Genomic DNA, 19495 nt, shown 5'->3' with positions numbered 1-19495 from the left:
TCCAAAACCCCATATCCTTATCTATTGATATGACATGATCCTCTTAGCTAGTAGCCACCCACAACTATTTCTGTGGGCTACGCACTTCACCCTGAGGCAAAAGAAACAATGCACGTTTGTAATTAGAACATGTCTTTTAAGATACTTTGCTTTTTGAAAAAGTTTAACGTTTAATACCATGCTTTGAAGGATTCCAGCAGAGGAGTTTAACTTTGAATTGTAACAACTAAGTGCTAATTTATCAATTACATCCCACTGGTTAGCCTACTTAAATGTATGTTTATAATGTACAGGATCTACATGGTTTCCAAATGAAGGAAGAAAGATTTCAATATCTGGATCAACATCTATGTTAATTATTCAGTCACTATATTAAAATATTCCTATGGATTGAGAATGCAAGGATCTCAAATATTACCACAGAACAGCATTCTGATTAAGTCACTAAACTGGGTTAAATGCTGCAAGCATGTGTTTCACAAGGAAGTACTCTATGCTTTTGTGGGTCATTAGAAGTTAAGAGGTACTTCCTGATTATACCAGGATGTCTCCCATGAACTTTCTTGTGCACTAATGTATTAACTTTGTGGAGAGATCTGTTTTATCCAAGCAAACACGCGAGTGCTGTAAAGTGTTTAAGTGATAATAAATTCCCCAAATTGCCTTGTCTAGATTGTGAATCATGCTTGTGTGGCAGGTCAATATATGTATATTATGTTTTGGAGTCCAAGAAGTATAAAGTTTTGCAAAATCATTTTACATCTGATCAACATTAACAGAATTGCAAGGGAAATCATTATCCAATACTGGAATATTGGAACAAGAAATCTTGAGCTACCAGATTATTGGAAAAGCCTTTAGGCTAACATACAGTAGCATTTATGCACCATTTCATCTATTGTACAAAGGTTTTCAAAACCAGTTTCAAAGAAGTCTCATACATTTTACCCCCTATGGCTAGCTGAGTGTTTTGCGTTTCTCATACCAGTTATATGCGGTTTCTGTGACCGTCTGATGTTTAACAAGGAAGATATTTGCTTAGTGCCCTGCAGATTCTTACCTTTGCGAAAGAGCTCCTGCAGGCTCTCAGCACTCTGGCTCAATACAGCCCAGACTTCCTCCTCCTGCAGAGGCCCCCCACGCACCTCTAGAGCTTCTGCTAGGGACACGTGCATTTTCCCTGCTTGAGAGAAAAGGGGAGAAGTCACAGTCATACTACATTCCTTTCAAACCACAACCACATCCACTCCAGTCCTACAATGTGCGTCACACAAAGCGTTACCAGGATACAGCAGTTCAAGCCACATTCGGTCTGCTAATGAGAACACAATTAAACTGTGGGGGTCAGGCAAACCTGTACACTGCACTTTAGATGGAGAGCAAACCAACAATCAAAAGTAAACCTACCTTGGCACAATGGAGAACATTCAAACTCTCTAAAGGAGAACGCATCTCCTTTTCAAAAATCAAGATGCCAAAAAACATTTGATGTAGTAAAGCAGTGGACTAATAATTTCATTATGAACATTTATTTTTACCATCTCAGATATGATGGGCATGCACAAAAAAGGTAAACCAAAGAATTAAAAGCTAGAGCTTAAAATGGAGTCAAAAGTGCTGACTTGCAAAATCTAATAGGAGCTGGCAGATCATTCCATTTTGGGAACATCAGAAATGAAATGATCACCCAGCACACAAGAGTCTCTCACTGGGACCTGAAAGAATCCAAAGAGTGCTGTATAGGGATATAGGGAGTTAGTTCATTGATGTATTGCTTTCACACTCTTCAAGGTGAACTTAAGGAGACAAAGCAAAGCCTTTGGTACCTAAACCCACTATTAATGGACAGAGAACACTTAATACTCCTCAGTTATTGCTTGAGCTCAACTGTAATTCTGTTCAGAGGTACTGCAAGCTGATGGTCTCTTTGATCTATTGTGCAAGGCTAATGAACTCATGTACGAAACATAAAAGGTAAAAATACCAATATATACAGAATATATGGAGACAAAACACAGATCAAAAGGATAAAACGGACTTCCCCTTTAAGACCAATGTGTTAATTAATTCAATTTCCCATACGATTTCATGAACAGAAGCCAGAATTTCACATTGCAAGGTCAACAATAATGTTAAACAAACCTTGTCTACGGCAATCACCCATCAGCAGAAGTCAATGTTTTTTTAAAAAATCATCTTTGTACTGCATCAAACAAATGTGCATGCCTGGGCTTGTATAGGACACAGACATGCAAGGCAAAGTCTTACATCAAACATCTGAGAGGGAAGCAATCCATTAATGAACTCTTCTTGAATTTTTCACACTTAATCTGGTGTGAAGACTAGCTGAGGTATGTACAGATTGAAAAAATACAGGTTTGCATGTCTTTCCTTTAGTCACTGGTCCATAAAATAAACATTTGAAGGGCTCAAGTGGACCAAACTGACTGCCTGAAATGCTCAAGAACTAGAGGCATAAGAAATATTAAGCGAGTATGGTCTTAATTTTATGTCGAGAGCAACATTTTAGTGTTCAGCAAGTTATGTCCTAGGAGTACCAAAAATTAACATGTCGCTCATTCTTCATCTTAATACCCACTTTAGACTTTTCTCAAGTCATTGCTGCTTATTTACCCACAGCTCATTGTTAAAACTGAAGGTCTAAAAAGTTTGGCCCATCACCTCTTCCACAATGCCTTCAGCTTAGTATCGTAGGCATCTAAGGCATTGAGCATCTTTTAGGCTCTAAAAGTGGTGATTTTTATGGAAATAGAAGAAAATGCTTACAATATTTCAAAAGAAAAAAAATAAAATGTGTTGTGCACTAAATAATGTACTTTGCGACAACAAATTCAAGACCATTTTAATAAGGAAGACCACCGAGTCCTGTGACACTGCAGCAAAGGGAAAGTGCTCAACAGGGGCCCTCTGCATGGGCAACGTCCTTATGTATACAGTCATACTGTAACTCCCCTCGTTGCACAACATGTAACAATGTAACTTGCCTTGTAGGACTGTATACAGTTATGATTTAACTTCCCTTGTCAGACAGTATACAATTGTACTGAAACTTCAGTTGTCACACAGTACATTTGTAGCGTAACTCCCTTTCAGACCATACACAGACATACTATCTCCCCCGTCATGCACCACATTGATAGAACTCATGAGCAGCTTTATTATTGTTGTATTACACCTACTGTATTAGTTAGTACAAGAACTTTCAGCCTACAGTATGCCTTATAGTCCACAATGCCTCCCAGAAGTTATATTTTTGCCTCACCTGGTTTTTCAAAGCAGTGCAAGGAAGATACCGAGATATTATTCAAGCCTCCACAATAGTGTTCTCCTCAAGTACAAGGAGGAACTACCTTAAAAACAAAGGAATGCCCAAATATACAGGAATGGTTAGGTCAACAGGAGTTGAGAAAGTAGTACTGCATGTATTTTCAACCCGGCCTGGCTGGTTTTGCATCTTTGTTTTTTAACACATTGTTGAAACCTGGTAACAAGAACCTACAATTCTTAAACATGAATTGCATCATTTATTTTTTACACCATTCATGTGTTTTAAATGAGTAATTTCCCCACCAGCATTTGCCTCACATATTGCAATGTAACCAAGACAGATTACATTAGTTCATGCATCACTAGGAAGTGAAATTTCAAGAAACATTCTAAACTTGTAACCACTATTCTAAACTTCTATACTGAGTTTCAAAATAAACATAACTTACTCCTGCAACAAATTAACAGAAATTAAAAACTGTAGCAGTACACTGATTTATTGAACAGACTAATTTAAATGTGCCTTACTTAATGTTTACCCACAGGGTGTTAAATGTAAAACTCAGACTAGAAGTGGGTGTGGCCACCACTGGAAGCAATACTGGCTGTACAATCAGCACCTCATGCTTTGCATCAGGTTACAGGCACTGTCTTGTGGGGATTCAGTTCCTTTCCTCTCACAGCCTGAACAAGCATGTGCATGTTCACTGGTCTAGGCTATGGATGTCACACTAAAGATGAAGCTTTAGTCAGGTGAACAGGGAAACCACAACATAACTATCACATTCTCATATTGCACGAAAGCCTTTGTTAAACACGTAGAATGTGGATGTGTGGTATCCTGCTGAAACATATGTCACTTCATAATGAGTCTGCAGGAAGGGCAGTGCATGAGGGCCCAGGACTTTCCAATCCCAGGATCAAAGTATCACCATTCAATCAGGCTGCCACCCGTCTCAAGTGAAGTTCTGTAGAGATCAGTCACTCCTGCACAGATGCTACACTTGATGCTTCTCAATATGCCTACTATACAAAAAGCACCTGAGACTCTTACAGTTAACCCCCTATTCATCAATCCTGTGGAACACATTGCAAAAGTCAGTACACTACCTATAAAAAAATGATTTTGCCATTTTACTGATAACTTTGTGAATTTGTTCCAGTTGGGATAGGTTTCTTCTGAAGCCGAGTACGGAAAGTAAAACACAATCAAGCCATGAAGTCAATAGTATTGAGCTCCCCCCACCTTTCAGATAAAATATCTTAATCAGAATTGAACAACTTGCTTTTTACAGGAGTTGTAAAATCAAATCTGTACTTTTATTTTATTTGGAAATTGTACTGCTGGAAATAATTGTAGCATTTGTACTGTTATGTTTTTTAGACGAGCAAAACACTGAACTTGTACATGTATCTCTTCTATGAAAATCCCATAATCAATTCCTGAGTGTGCAATTTGAATGTGAAACCATTAATAAGCGAAAGGCCAAGAGCGTTTTGGGGGGAGCATAATATAGATCCATAAGAAAATGTCACAAAAATAGAAAAAACTAACAATATTAGAAACAAAAAACTATTTGGTCCCTTTTGAGTACAACACTAAGGGTCTCATTAGGTGGTAACAGAGAAACTTGCCTCACCAAATGTGATCTTAAAATGTTACTCAAAATGCGACCACATCTTCATCTTGCTTATTATGCTGGAAACTAAGTGCTCTAAGAATGTACCTACCCAGCAACCTTTATTTTATACACTACACTGCGCACACACTTTTTATGTCATGGGTTGTGGGAGGACAGAACAAGCTTCCCAGGCATGTGGAAGTCCGATACCCTGGCCTTTTTCAAGAAATGGCTGTAGAAAATCTTTGGATTAATAAGCTAGTAACTACCACACAGGCAAGATGGGCCGAATGGCTTCCTCTTGTTCAAAAATTTCTTATATTCATTTTTCATCGCAAAACAATGAAGACAGCGCCCATTACAATGCATTGTTCCCAAAACAACTGGTGCGTATTTGTATATATAAATCATTTAAACACTTGCCATTCCTGAAATGACCAGATTCATCACTGTACGAGACCTGTGAAATCAATTTAGAAATCAATTACAGTCCAACTAGCAGAGCTGATTCTACTTGAACATAGGTCCTTCACATAACAAGGAGCTAGCCAAGTTGACCTTGATTAATAAATTCAGTATTTGAAGGAAAGCAGCAACCAACACAAATAGAATATCACGCAGCAAGGGACCTTATGGATCACCAAAGGAAGAGATATTCTCAGAGATTTTCCAAAGGTAATAGCAAGATGATTTTTAATGCCGTTTTCTTATAAGGGATCTCCAATGATCCCACACAGCCTCTCAATTCGATATTTAAGTTTGCAAAAAAAGAGTGAATTCCCACTTACTATGCTGGACAGTATGTGTGCTTCACTAAAGCAAAAAAATTAACACCACAATAACAGTAGATAAGCACTGAAATAATAAGTGCAGTAACAAATTAAACAATACAAAAACAAATGAGAAGACAGCAATAAGTCAAATCTACAAATACATCCTCCTCAAAATGGAATTGATTTACTTTTAACTTTTGGAGAAGCTCATTCCTACAACAAGTATTGACGCAACCAACTAGCCTGGCTTTGAAACCACTGTATTCTGGTGTGTTTTAGGGAATCTCAATGATCTAAAATCTTTTAAAACCCAAAACGAGGGTTTTAAAAAAATCTTATACACAACTGAAAACAAAGGCTGTCCATGTTTCCTCACACTGTTCTTATAAGAACTCTGAAATCAAGGGTTATCAGCCAAATAAGAGAGCCCCACGGTCACACTGTAAAGGAATTTGCACTTGGTTTGTTTTCCTGGCCATTTCCTGGACAGCCTATCCATCACAGGCCAAACCAGGATGATGTGCATAGGGGAGAACAATCAAGACCCATAACATTCCTGGCCAGCAACAAGGACAATAACATAAATCCTTCTATACAGACAAGATCTATACAGAGGTAAAACACTTGTAAATGCTATAGTAAAGTAGATGTAGAATGCAGTAAGTAGTTTTGCTTTTCAACTGATATCTCAGAGGGAGGTGTCAAGATGTTTGAATAATGATACATAGTTATAACGGCAAACACTAATAGAACCATGTATTAATCGAAAATCACAAACTGCATATTAATTTGTGGTATCAACTACAGCTTGTGCCTTGAGTTTGTTTTTATCTTGACACGTGATAATGAAAGGGGTTACTGTGCCTTAACATTAGGAAGCAAATTCCTACCATCTAGTTTGAAAAGCAACAATATAGGAATACTTTAATCTTCTCACAAATGGCAACAGCGAGATGCAAATATCAGACATTTTATTTTACATAACAGTGAGGCTGTATTATCAGTATATAGTTATGATGTTACCTTATCACTGAAGCTAAAAGCCATACATAGCTTTCCAGCCTCAAGTGATACATAATATCTCTATGAGACTTTTGTCATGGTACAAATTTGCATTGCTGCTCCCGGCCAGTGTTAAACACATGACCTTCATGAACTCAACCTTCAAGGTTGCAATAGGATGTCACTTGATAACTTGATGTGATCTTTCTGTTCAGCAGTCCAGCAAACACCGGGGAAAGGAGGCAAAAAAATATCACAGTCCATCTAGTGTTCAAATCAGTTGCTGCTTTTTTGCGAATTATACAGCCATTAGTGATAAAGATTTTGTACATCAGAAAAATAGGTCACAATGTCAGCAAATTTCCAGGAAATGGATTCTTTGTTCTTTAAACACCAATTTAGTGTGGGACCATGAAATTGATATTCACAAGTTCACAAGTCAACAAGAACATACAGATTACTATAAAGAGCTCATAAGTTTGGATATGTGGAATTCCACATATCCAATTTAAATTTTGGACTTTGCACAAGACCTGATTGCTGTGTATTTAAGTAGTTAATATTCCACAAAAGGCTCACACAGACCAACTTGGATCAGTCTTTCAATAAAACGTGGAATTTAAAGCTGCAATAAAAAGTAGCAGCACACTTTTTAGCAATGCATCAGCAGCATACACTGGCTTTAAAAGGAATACAAAGACTATTCCATGTTGAAAGCAGAAAGAACAGGTAACATTTATAATATCCCTATCCTGGCTTTCTACTTTTTCAGCATGGATTTTTTTTTTTACTTGGTCCACTGATGTGGCTAGACTATTTCTATTACTCACTCACTGCCAGGGCATCTTTTACGATTGTGATTAAAAGTACATAATCAATCTTCATTTGTTATAAATTCATCAATAGTTAAACAAAGCCTCACACCAGTCAAGTGGGGGGCAAGGTTAGCCCAACACAAACCACCTTGCTTCCTTCTTCATATCTGACAAAGCCTACAAGATCACCCACATCTAGTGGTGACCGAGCACAGACCCACCTGGCAACGAAGAAACCTCACAGTCTGACCACAGCCCACCAAACTCCCTTATATGCCAAACACAGAAATGTGTTATTCACCCCAAATTCACATTTTCTGCTTAAAATTATATAAATATATTTGATGAACTACAATAGGACAAGTAATCCTCACTTCATTAAGACCTGCAGTAAAATTCTTACAATGTTAGAATCAAGCTTCCTAGTAAAATATTAGCATGGCTAATCATACTTGTTTATTTGAATTTCAACCTAATCCTTGAGCTTGGCCAAAACTCAAAATACTGAAAATGTCACAGCAATTTATCAAAAGAATGAAGCCAGCAGGTTTAGGCCATAATGTCTGATGGGCTGCCATACTGCCACAAGCCCTAATGCCCTAGTGTTTGATTCAAGCCCCATGTAGGAAGCATAGGAATTAAGGGATTCGTGTTCACTAAGCCAAAAAGAGAACTACCTAAATACATCCGTATTCAACTGAAAATGCAGAGTCAGAAGAACAAAAGAGCCTATGTTGGAAAAACAACAGGGGTTGGATCACACCAAACTACTGAGGCTGGTATTAATGTTGTTGTTCAAAGAGGAGATTCAGCTTATTTAGAGTTAAAAATGTAATTAAACTAGGCCTAGTTTGAGGACTTGTGAAAATAATTTTGCTCAACAAGGTAGAACAAGGAGGATCAAATGAAACCTTCCACCATGGTATATAACTGTCCAGCACAAGTCCTGGAGAAGCACAGTGTTTGTTCTCACTGGGTCAAATAAAACAGTTACTTCTAATTTGCTGTAACACTAACCTGCTTTCTTTACCTCTGATCACTGACTATTTAAGCTGCCTATAAAACCTTCAGGACAATGACTCTCTGGGACCAGTGCCATAATAAATTTACCACTCCATTCATCAAGCACAAGAATAAAAATTTGAAAGTAAGTGGAAGTATCAAATTATTTGTGAATGGTAAGCATTGGTAACTGCAGCTTTGGGAATCCAAGTTTACAATGATGACCACAATACAAAGTACAGGAAATGACTCACAGACATAATTTAAGGATGACCTTAAAGATGCTTTCTGTGGGGTTTCTTGCTTGTCTCTACAGCAGGGAACTAGTCTGGAATGTCCTTGTTCTTAGACTATGGTCAGCTCAACAGCATGTACTGTACTACAATTTGAACACCAGCACATTTTTCATCCAAAGTATAATTTACAACCATTTAGTAAGCATACACTTTCCAGAAATAAAGTAGGAATTCAACATTTTTACCTGTTTTTATTGGCAGATGCTTAGTTTCTCCAAACAAAATGAAAACCTAAAACAAAACTCAAGGAATTAGAAGGCAGAGTAGTGTGCCAAATTCAACTGAAATCTTTAAAATGCCTAAAAAAAAAAATCAAAATATGGAGGGAACATGCAACATTGGTAACACATTTCTTGGAAGAATCCCATCTGAATGGAAGAAATTTCATCAAGTTCACAATCAAAATGTTTTTCAGTCGAGTCTATAGAAACACCAAAGCAATTTGAGTTCTTTATATACGCTATTAAAGCACAACAAAACACAAAAAGCTTCACAATTGTGTTCTCACAGGTTTGCTCCTCGGGCAATGTCCACAGTCTTCAAAATATATTCTTACATCTGTCAGAGCTGCAGGGTGAGGCAAAAGAGTTCATTTCGCCTACTTAAAATAGCTACTGCCTCACCTATCACAAAGAAATCAGCATAGAGGGGGAGGGATAAACTCTGTGATTGTTTAACGCAGTGCTTCTAATCAAAAGCATCACTAACTTGGTGTCATTCCCAAATGAAAAGCTAGGATTAAGGTAATGGAGAATTCTGGTCGGAATCTGGGGTGTACCACTTTGCCCAAGGGCCAGTGCACAGCTAGCTGAGTATTGCCATGCTTGGATGAGCTCAAAGTCAACTGGGGATTCCTCAGCTTGCCACGCAACAGAAATGTATACTTTCAGAGGCCCCCTGCATTATCAGCATGCTTTATGACCTGCAGTCCCTGCAGCAGTTAGTATTGCAGGAAGAAGAGACTTTTCCACAGTCAACACTGAGCCCACTGCAGCCACACAAGTCACAGAGTGCACTGCTGCACAGTAAGTCACGGGTGGTCTGTCCAATTCAAACCCCACCCAACCACAAAAGCACTTAAACTCTCATGCCCCCAGCCCCCCACCCACCCCCATTCACAAGCCTGGTAACAGCCAGCAATTTGAAAAACAGAGACCTGAACAAGTGAAGGGTGGAGTATAGAGCACAACCCATGCTCCAGACAAACAGCTGGTATATTTTACCTGAAAGCAACACAGGTTAGTCAATATTTCAAACATGTCTATGATCAGTCCTTGATATTGGCAATTCACCCACAACAACAGAATACCTATGCTTTTTTCCATTGTTTGCGTTTGCAATCATTTCACCTAAATCACTGAAGATATACAGTACTTCCCTACTACATTCAACTGAAAAGAAACCATACAGTATCAATTGTGTTGTGTCAGCATTTAAACAGACTGTTGGAGCTCTCTCTAAACAACAGTTTCTGTAGAGACTTTCACTAATAAGAAATAAACATTACTTACAAGGATCATTTAATTTTGTCTTTATATTTTCTTATGTAATCGAATCCATGTTTATTTTAACATATATTCCCCAGGACATTTCTAAGTCTGGGTAAGAGTTTTTACTTCTGCAGTCTTTAATACCATAATGTTTTTTTCCAAAACTCTTGGATTTAGTTTCCTAGCAGATAGAGGCTGATAGAGGCCCTTTTTACATTTTACAGCATTTCTTCCTATAGTCCAAACAGACTTAGCTGACGACTGCAACATCAGCACTCATTGTCATTAACCCCAGCTGCCCATTCTTTCTAATTGGGCAGTTGCTATGGGGACTGTGACATGTACAGTACGTCCTGGCTTCACTAAACCTTGTTCTCACCAATGACACTTGCTTTTCCCATTGCAATCGCCATGTCATTCAGAAAAGGAGTCATTTGTCTCAATGCTATCCTCACAGAGGCTGTCAGGAGCAGGAAGAGAAAACCCATTTGTTGATAAACTCTGGTAAATGTTTCATGAGAAGACTCTTAAGATAGTGTGAGGGAGTAGAGGGTCTATGCATGGCATGTTCCTAAGTTCATGCAAAAAAGAAAAGAAATGTAAAAAATATTTCTACAAGTAAACCCGAACAACTTAAAATGTATCCCATATTGCTAATAATAAAGGTTAAGAAATGCCACATATATCACAGAGTATTTGACTTTTTAATCTGTGCTATCAAAATTAACATAAAATACAACAAATTCTGATATTAGTTCAGTTTATAGTTGTCCATTTGTTTAACCAGCTGCATTTAGCTAACAATATAATAAGCTTAAGTTAATACTTTTACACTTTTTAGTGTAGTGTATTTCAGAAATGAGGGGACTCCTTTTTGCATCCTACATAGAGGTAATGCAGACACAAAATACCTAATTCAGTTTAGGCCTTCCTGTTTGAGCATTACTGCACAGTTAGGGGGTCTCTGGCCCTGGTTTCAGAGAACTCCAATCCAGGTTTCATAGCAAACCTTTACACCATCCCTTTATAAAGATAATTTCATTATTTAACTGGGACCAGTTAAGCATTTTTGTTACAAGTGGAACAAAATCAATGTCCTTCAGCCCTCAAAGACCACAGTTCCCAATACTGAAAAAAAAACTGCAAGATTATTTGATCAATGTCATACAAATGACCTGAGCCCAACCATTGAGGTACTTTCTAATTACGTGGACTAGGGCGCTACTCTTTTAAACTAGGTTTGGAGGCCTAGGCTCTACATATGTTTCAGCATGCAACTCACTCTTGAGTTGACCTTTTAGACAGATTTTAACAGCACTATAAGACTGTATCCAAAATAAATCAAATCTTACAATGCTCCACCAGTATCAAACAGCTTTTTGGAGGGTCCTTAGCTGACCTAGGCATCAGATCCCCCTGTAATTCACTGTAGTTTTAGATTAGAAATTATATCCAGGATACTCTAAAATAACTAATGAAACAATACAGCACTTCATGAAGTAACAGAGTTATGCCAAAATGACTTCTGACTCATCAGTCAACTGCTCTTGGCACAGCTTTGTAAATTCGCATTCCCTATGTACAGTACGTGAAGACCCATGAAGGGAGGGTCATAACTGAACTATCAACCTGCATTAAAAAAAAGAAACATCAGAACGCCAGACAGTTTTAATGCAAATCAACACTTGAATGCCTCTCTTTTTCATAATAAATAGCCATAAATTAGATTCTAAGGAGTGGAACAAATCTTTTTTTATACCCTAATCCACAATTATACACTACCAAACCATTCCATTGGTGTATACAGTAGTGTTATCACACTTATTAATGAATTCTGCTTAAACAAAATCAGCCTTTTATCTTATTTATGTCTGTAGAACAAAGTTTACTATCACCTCTTGTAAAATCACAAATTAGGGATCTGCACATTTTAAGGGTGATAAAGCGACACTAATTTACCATATTTTGCTGCAATTCTTTGATATTAAACCAAGTTCTAATCTAACATGCAAGAAGCAACAATTTTGTTTCAACAAAAGCAACAAACAGCAGTGATTAATCTTTACCAGAAATTAAAGATATTTCCCCCCTTGCACCCATTTGCAACACATTTAGGCCAAACAGTGCAGTTTTATTGATGCAAGGGCCTAAATCAGTATGTGGATTTGAGCAGGTGCTTACAGACTATGTCCTCTGCTGCCAAGGACATCTTCTCAGTTAAAAATCTTTATAAAATAACAATTTACAGAGAGTTGGTACAGCATAATAAGGCTGTCAAGATTAAAAAGGTCATCTATGTCATGTAAGCCCACAATATAACTAATATAACAAGTTCAAAGAAGAAGGCAACAGGTGGGTTCAGACTACATTCTCTAGACAGGCGTGTCGAAAGTGAATAAACAATGAACTGTAGTACATTAAGAGCCAGTATGATGCTGGTAAATGTCAAAAAGAAACCTCCACTGAACTATATGAATTCCACAGTGATTGGTAACAGGCTGACTGTGCAGTTAAAGAGACGCATAACCCTTTGTATTGCTTTAGAGGAAACAAAGAAACTACCATGTTTCTGATAACATCATATGCACAAAATGGGTGGAAAAATATATTGTGCTAAGCTTTTTCATAGAGTGCAACATTTGACCTCTTTAACTTTAAATTATACTAAATTTCACTCTTCCACGCCAGTCTCCTGATTTGCATTTTTAAAATTCTGCAGAAAGCAAGATGCAAAAATGAGGAGCATATCTAGTTCCCTGGCAAAAACCTTTGAAAATCATTCTGCACAATATGTGGGCTGCAAGATCAGGTGTATGTGTTTAATGCTGGGAGCCATTGATTTTAATATCTTTCACTGGCACACATTATGATGATGTCTATTCCTACAAGTGCCTGGGAAAACAAATCCTGGAGACCTCATCAGTGAAGTCCAGTGAAGCAAGACGAGAGCAGAATTAGGCCTGTATTTCTGGTGCATATGGAAAACCAGCTGGCACTAGGTCAAAGCTCTGCCCTAAATCTCTACCAGAAGCTACAGCGTTTTAGGTAATCATGCATGAAATATGGAGTGATTAGCAAAATTGTTGGGATCACTCTGTTTTAAAAGAGTGAGAATCTGTTAGTATCACATTCAAAAAGGAAAAAAAATATGAAAGAAAAAAGGCTTTTCTCTGCTTCTTATCAGTTCACAGGTCATCCAATTCTGTCTTTACATGCTTTTAATGGGCATTTTTATTATTAATAGTGATCACAAGGTTGTTTTAACAAGGGGGGGAAATGTGTATTAAAAAACAACACGTGCTTAAGGTACAAAGAAAATTACGCCCAGGAATGCTCATATCTTGTAACAGAGTAATTATGATCAAATCAAAAGTTATTAGTGACATCAGTGAGTAGATCAACATTGTATTTTACTGGGTATTTAAAAACAAAACTTGTATTTAAATTAAATACATAAATGTATACAAATTAAACAGGTGATAAGCGTGTAGTCCACGTGGTATTTGGAACACTATACTGTATACTGCTGCACGTACAGTATGGATCTATTACATGGAAGATAACACACCATGGTATAACTTGCTGCTTAGTTTATTACATTCACCTTTACTTTCCTCAATAAAGCAGTGAAGATTCCACTATGGTGGTTAATTAGGTTACGATTACGAAGGTGTAACCTAAGGTGTTTTAAACTTCACAAAACGTCTACTGCAAAACTATATATTTTTAACTGAGACCAAAACATAGCGCATGTTTAAATGCACGTACTTGTAATAGCGGGATCTGGTCATTCTGCAATGGAAGAAACGCCGCAACCTAATCGGGAAAGCAACAGTACAAACCTACATTATTTTGGTTTCAAATTTTTAAATTCTCTCATACCGCTTGACAGAGGAAATACCATATAAAAGAACAAAGATTGTGAGCCAATCTGGCAAAAAGTGATACTAAGCAGACATCTGCTACAATCATTTAGAGAGAGGAATCATTTACTTGCCATGATTGAAGGTTACTCTGCAAAAAAAAGGTGCTGAGCTATTGGATACCTTATGTTTATGACCAACGAATAGGTGTTGTTTGGACACTTAAGTTAAACCGAAAATAAGCTGCTGCGGTTTGATGAGCACAACACAAATCCTTTTGTTTTCTGCATTGATCAAACAAGTTGCTTTCTTGTTTAGAAACAACCACTTTTGTCTTATCAAATAAGTAAACGCTTACAAACAAATTTCGAAGCACTGCTCCAGCTAAGCACCATATTTTTTTCAGGAAAACTTTTGTTCGGCAATTCCAAAACGTCAAAAGAAATAGTTTGGTGATTTACCGCGCCATAACGGCAGAGATTTCCACTTACATCAATCACAGTAAAATCCGTGCCTGCACCTCTGCCAAAAGCTTGGTATTTCTGTGCTGGCTGGTTCTTTTCAACAACAGTTTTTATAGCTTCTTAAAGCTATATGTCTTATATTCTAGAGTGCTGCGTGGTGCTCTTGGTGTGGGACCAAAATCATTAGACAAGCGCACAGCAACAGCTGCGTAATTTTAGTGACAATCAACTCAGTTTGCAACAAAGTTACAAACTATCGCTCTTCACAGACACAGCATAAGTGCAAAAAATCTTTAAATTGGCAAAACGTCATTCCACTCTCATATTTCATTTTGATCGACGTTTCTATTGTGTCAGACCCTGATTACTGCCATAAACACATTTACCACACTATTTACAAGAAGCTTCAGTGTTGGTTAGGTTCCCCAAGCAACCTATACGTATGTTAAGCGAGTTAAATGTTAACATTCTGGTGGGGTGGGGTGTTATAGATTAGTGTCCTTTTATAACTCTTCATTTAGTATTATCAACTGAATCCACGTACATGTGGTCAAAGCATACAGAGGTAGAAGGAAGACCCTTTGCGCCAACTTCAAAGTTAAGGAATTTACCATTTACATACAAACTACTAAAGACTGATTTAAAAGAATTTTTTTCGGTATACTTTCTTCTGCAACCATACAGGTAGGTTAAGAATACGCGTGTATAGAAATCCACCACAGTTAAACAACACTACGTGTATATAGGGCAGTTAACTTGAACAATATATTTCCCCGTAAATATTTCTAGAAAAAAAAACATAAAACACCACAGATATTAACTAAAGCAGTCATGTTAATCATAAGAATAACTGTGCAAACTCTGCATTTTGCGATCAGTCTACGAGTAGGAACATACCGTACTAATTAGTTAATTCGACATTAAAAACATTCCACTCTACATAGTTCAAGGAGTTTCACCCTTGAGAAAACTGTTAATAAAAGAAACACAGTTTAAATAATGTAGTGCAAAACGTGACCTTTGAGAATTTATTGAAATTCTGCCTTTATACCTTTCACTGCCTTCATATTTTATGCTAGCCATGTAAACAACACCATAACTTTTCCCCCCTCCGCACTTCTGATATAAGACAAACGTCAATCATAGGCAACGTACCTCTATTGAGTTCTCGGCAGTCCCGATCGAGCTACAATACTGCAATAACTCCAGCTACAACTATCCCGAACTGATGAGACACAGCGCATCACTTCCACAATAGAACATCGTGAAATGGGAGAAACAGGGCTGTCGAATCTGCAACAGGTTTATTTCAAAATAGATTTCCAAGACCTTTTAAGGTGTAATATTCCGAAAAGCATTCACAGAAAAAATACAAATACTCTATTGCAGAATGTCCTATTTCTTTCTTTTTCAGGCCTTAGTAGAAAATAATATGTGTTTCCAGTTTGTTAGATAGTAACCATTGTTGCAGGCAAACATTCTCTCCTTCGCCAGCCTCAGTCTGGGAGTAACCAGACACCCAGATCCCACAGTTCATTGGCTCAGCGCCGTAAGCAGGAGCAGTCACATAAGCAACCAAAGAGGCGTTTCTATAGAAACCTTCGACTGGGAGGAAAATACGACGGAAAGTTGTGTCACTTTTCAAATATTCCACTGTTCTGTAGCGAATTAAAAGTTGCATAATTCAGGGTTTTCGTCGCCGATTGTAACAATTAAGCACAGCAGTGAAAGCTTTGGATGCAAGTTTGCGTAGAGAAGTGCGGTATATCTTAAACCTGAAAGTCAGCTTCCAAGGAATTGACTATGATGGTGGGTTGAGGATTTTTTTCCTGTTACACTTTATCACTCTTGTTTATTTAAACAATTAAAGTACGTGGCTCTCTAGCCTGTAACGCAAACACCTTTGAATACATTTTATAAGAAATATTTGGCTCAATTCTTTGACACTGGGGCAACAAATGTTTGTGGTAAGATCGGCGAAGCACCACATTTGTATGTTTTATTTATGAACTGTAGGCATTGTTAGTAAACAGTCTTTTGTTTTAATAAACCTTTGAAACGCTTTGTCTTCTTTTAACAAAGTTTCCTCACCGTCGAGTTGAACTTTTTTATTTTAAAAACGTCTATGAATTTGCGTGACGCGATGAAATACATTTTAACAGTGTCGCTGGGCTTTGAATAAAAAAAAAACGCGGTCATTAAAACTGTTTTATGGGAACTAAGACAAAACACTTTCTGGCAACGTTATACATTTGAATTTTTGAGGAGGGAGTTTACCGTAATATTAATCTCCCGTTACGCATCACAAACAGCCAGAAGGATTGTTTTTCTTAAAATGGGATGTGGGATTTTGCCCTGTGGTTAAATTTGGTTAAACTATGCATATTCCCATATTGTGTGAGCAACAGTGGTGTACATGCTAACCAATATTTAAAAATGTGGAGTGATCATCTCTGTCCTTCTATGACGAAAACGTTCCAGGAGTGAATCCGAACGTGAAATTTCTAATTTGAACTGACAAGTGATATCTAAACTAAAACCCAGTATTGTCACACATGCGAAAGAAAATAATTGAATGTATTGGAAACAATATTATATTTTCCATTCAGAAGTGTCCAAAAGAAAGGAAAATATTAGGACTGCATTTTCATGTGGTGCACAACACAGGCCCTGGAGGGATGATTTACCGGGTTTTCATCCCACCTTTGCTGTTAATGAGCTGATTGAGATAAGGATTATATTAATCAGACCAAATTACTACCTATAGGTCAGTAGCTGTTTATAATTTAATGGAGATGTAGACAACCTGCTAGATTCTGGCTCTCGAGGACTGGAGAGGTGAACCACAAACTTCAGGTTTTCCATATTTCTTCCTGTAGTTCTCTACTGATCCCTGCAGGTCTCTTAACCTCTGCTTTGGGTATCAGAAATAGCTGCTCTATTGCGTTCTGCCACACCAGTTTAGAATGAAAATGAAAATCATGTCTCTGGGCGTCCTACATCCCTTCATCCCAAAATATAAAGTAACAACTGTCAGCAACTTAATATAAAGGTCAGAGAGCAGCAAGTATGATTCCTTCTGTAGTATTCCTTGCCTGTGTGTTTTATTTAGTATTGTGGTATAGACACAAAGAATAAAAGACAGGAAAATGCTTGATGTTTAATTAAGACAAGTACTGTACCAATAAGCACTGATGTGGTACAATACTTACAGGTCTGGAGTGTACAACTCCAGTCCTGAAGGGCCAGAGTGTTTCTTTCTTTGTTTCTTTCCAGCTGAGCCTTTAATTACCTAATTCAACTTATTATTTGTGTAATTTGACAAGTTTAAGCCTGTCTTTGTTCTTATGAAGCTGGGAATCTAAAGAGATCTACAAAACCTACTGGACAGTCATCCTTAAGGACCAGAAATGGACTCCCCTAATTATAGGTCCACAGATCCAGACAATGTTATAAATGATTAATAAAAGTATATATAATGTTGTGGTCTATTTTGAAAGGTTTTTGTCTAACAATAGCATTTATGCGTAGTTCTATTTTGTATTATAACATTATCCTGATGTTATAATATTATCCTGATGTGAGCATACAGGACACAACAGGGAGGTGGTTATGTTGGGATAATGGTATATTTGAGCATGCAGGCTACTATATTTTAGAAATAAAGATACAGACACATATCTATTTTAAATGAAATATTAATCTAATATAACAGTAAGCCAAAAAAAAATGGGACGCTGTCTTCCAGTCAGTATCAGCTTTTTTGAACTGTCCAGTTATTTAAAACTAATAAAGCCTATGCGATTGCTCTTTTTGGTGTTACAGTCTTCTTAGTTGTATTAACTTAGAACCATTGGGATGGGGAGTGAGGGTATTTTGTACTTAGGGTTTCATCCCCTGCACAATCTTTTGTCACTCATGACTTTAAACTGTCACAGTCTGTGCCCCACATGGATGAGTCATGGATGAGTTAATGTCAGGATCATCACACATATGAAATTTACTTGACAGATTAGGACATTTCATTGTTTATTTATTTTCAATTATTAGCCCAACAATATATTTGTGATCAACATTAGATGCTGGGACTTTTACTTTTTACCCAAAACTCCAAATCAAAAAGTGAAAGTAAAAAGTGTTTGTTTGTTTTTTTTAAAAAAACATGAACTGACTCAAGTCCTGAAAGCAATATGGTACAGGATTTCATAAAGTCAGCTCTGAGTCCTTTGGTAAGCCAACAAGAACAAAGTACACAGCACTATGAAAATAAGATGATAAAGCTTTATGTCAGTAATACAATTTTAAGAAGAATTCTAAAATTAGCAGACAACAAATACAATGAAACAAGGAGATGAGTTTGTCGACTACTACGTCTAAGTCTTATGTGTAGTTGTAACATCAGAACATTAGAAGTATCATTTCTAACAAATACAAGTCTATGCAATCTGATTTTTTTAGATGAAAGAACATGTTAACATTTACCTGTCAAGGGAAAAAAAATTATCTTAGGAGCTTTGCACCTATAAGACTCAATTGTTAAACAGATACAGATATTATACAGTCTTATGACTTCAGTGTTCACTTTAATCTTAACATTATTGCATACAGTAGGAGTCTTAAATCACTGAGTTCACGTAACTAATAGAATCAACCATGTCATTCAGTACATGATTTTAGAAGTGAGCTTGTAGTCATTCTCTTGAAAAAAATGATATTTGTCCACATAAATCAAATCATGGACAAATATTTGCAAAGTTGCAGACTTTTAACTTATTCTGTATGCTATAACAGGTCAGGAAAAGGCTTGTCAGTATGCCCACACAACTACAACTCTGGCTAATATTGCACTTCCTTTCCTTAGTCCAGAAACGTCTGGTTTC

General features: G+C 37.1%; 1 protein-coding gene across 5 annotated transcripts in view; it reads right to left on the bottom strand.

The window, feature by feature from the left end:
- ptpn13 (protein tyrosine phosphatase non-receptor type 13) overlaps window positions 1-16102 on the bottom strand; it is an 86647-nt gene extending 70545 nt beyond the window's left edge. For 4 of the 5 annotated variants that reach the window (XM_088911224.1, XM_088911226.1, XM_088911228.1 and 1 more), the window contains exons 1-2: window positions 15771-16102; window positions 1061-1180 (exon numbers count right to left, since the gene is read on the bottom strand). In XM_088911224.1, the coding sequence (XP_088767350.1) occupies window positions 1061-1175 (115 nt within the window). In that variant the 5' untranslated portion in view covers window positions 1176-1180; window positions 15771-16102. Of the gene's footprint in view, window positions 1-1060; window positions 1184-15770 lie in introns of all 5 variants that reach the window. The other variant, XM_088911225.1, reaches the window with a different exon arrangement.
- Window positions 16103-19495: the final 3393 nt, after the last annotated feature.

The sequence above is a fragment of the Atractosteus spatula genome, chromosome 3 (assembly GCF_055471065.1).
Source record: "Atractosteus spatula isolate fAtrSpa1 chromosome 3, fAtrSpa1.hap1, whole genome shotgun sequence".
NCBI lineage: Eukaryota > Metazoa > Chordata > Actinopteri > Semionotiformes > Lepisosteidae > Atractosteus > Atractosteus spatula.
This window is presented reverse-complemented; position numbering and strand designations above follow the sequence as displayed.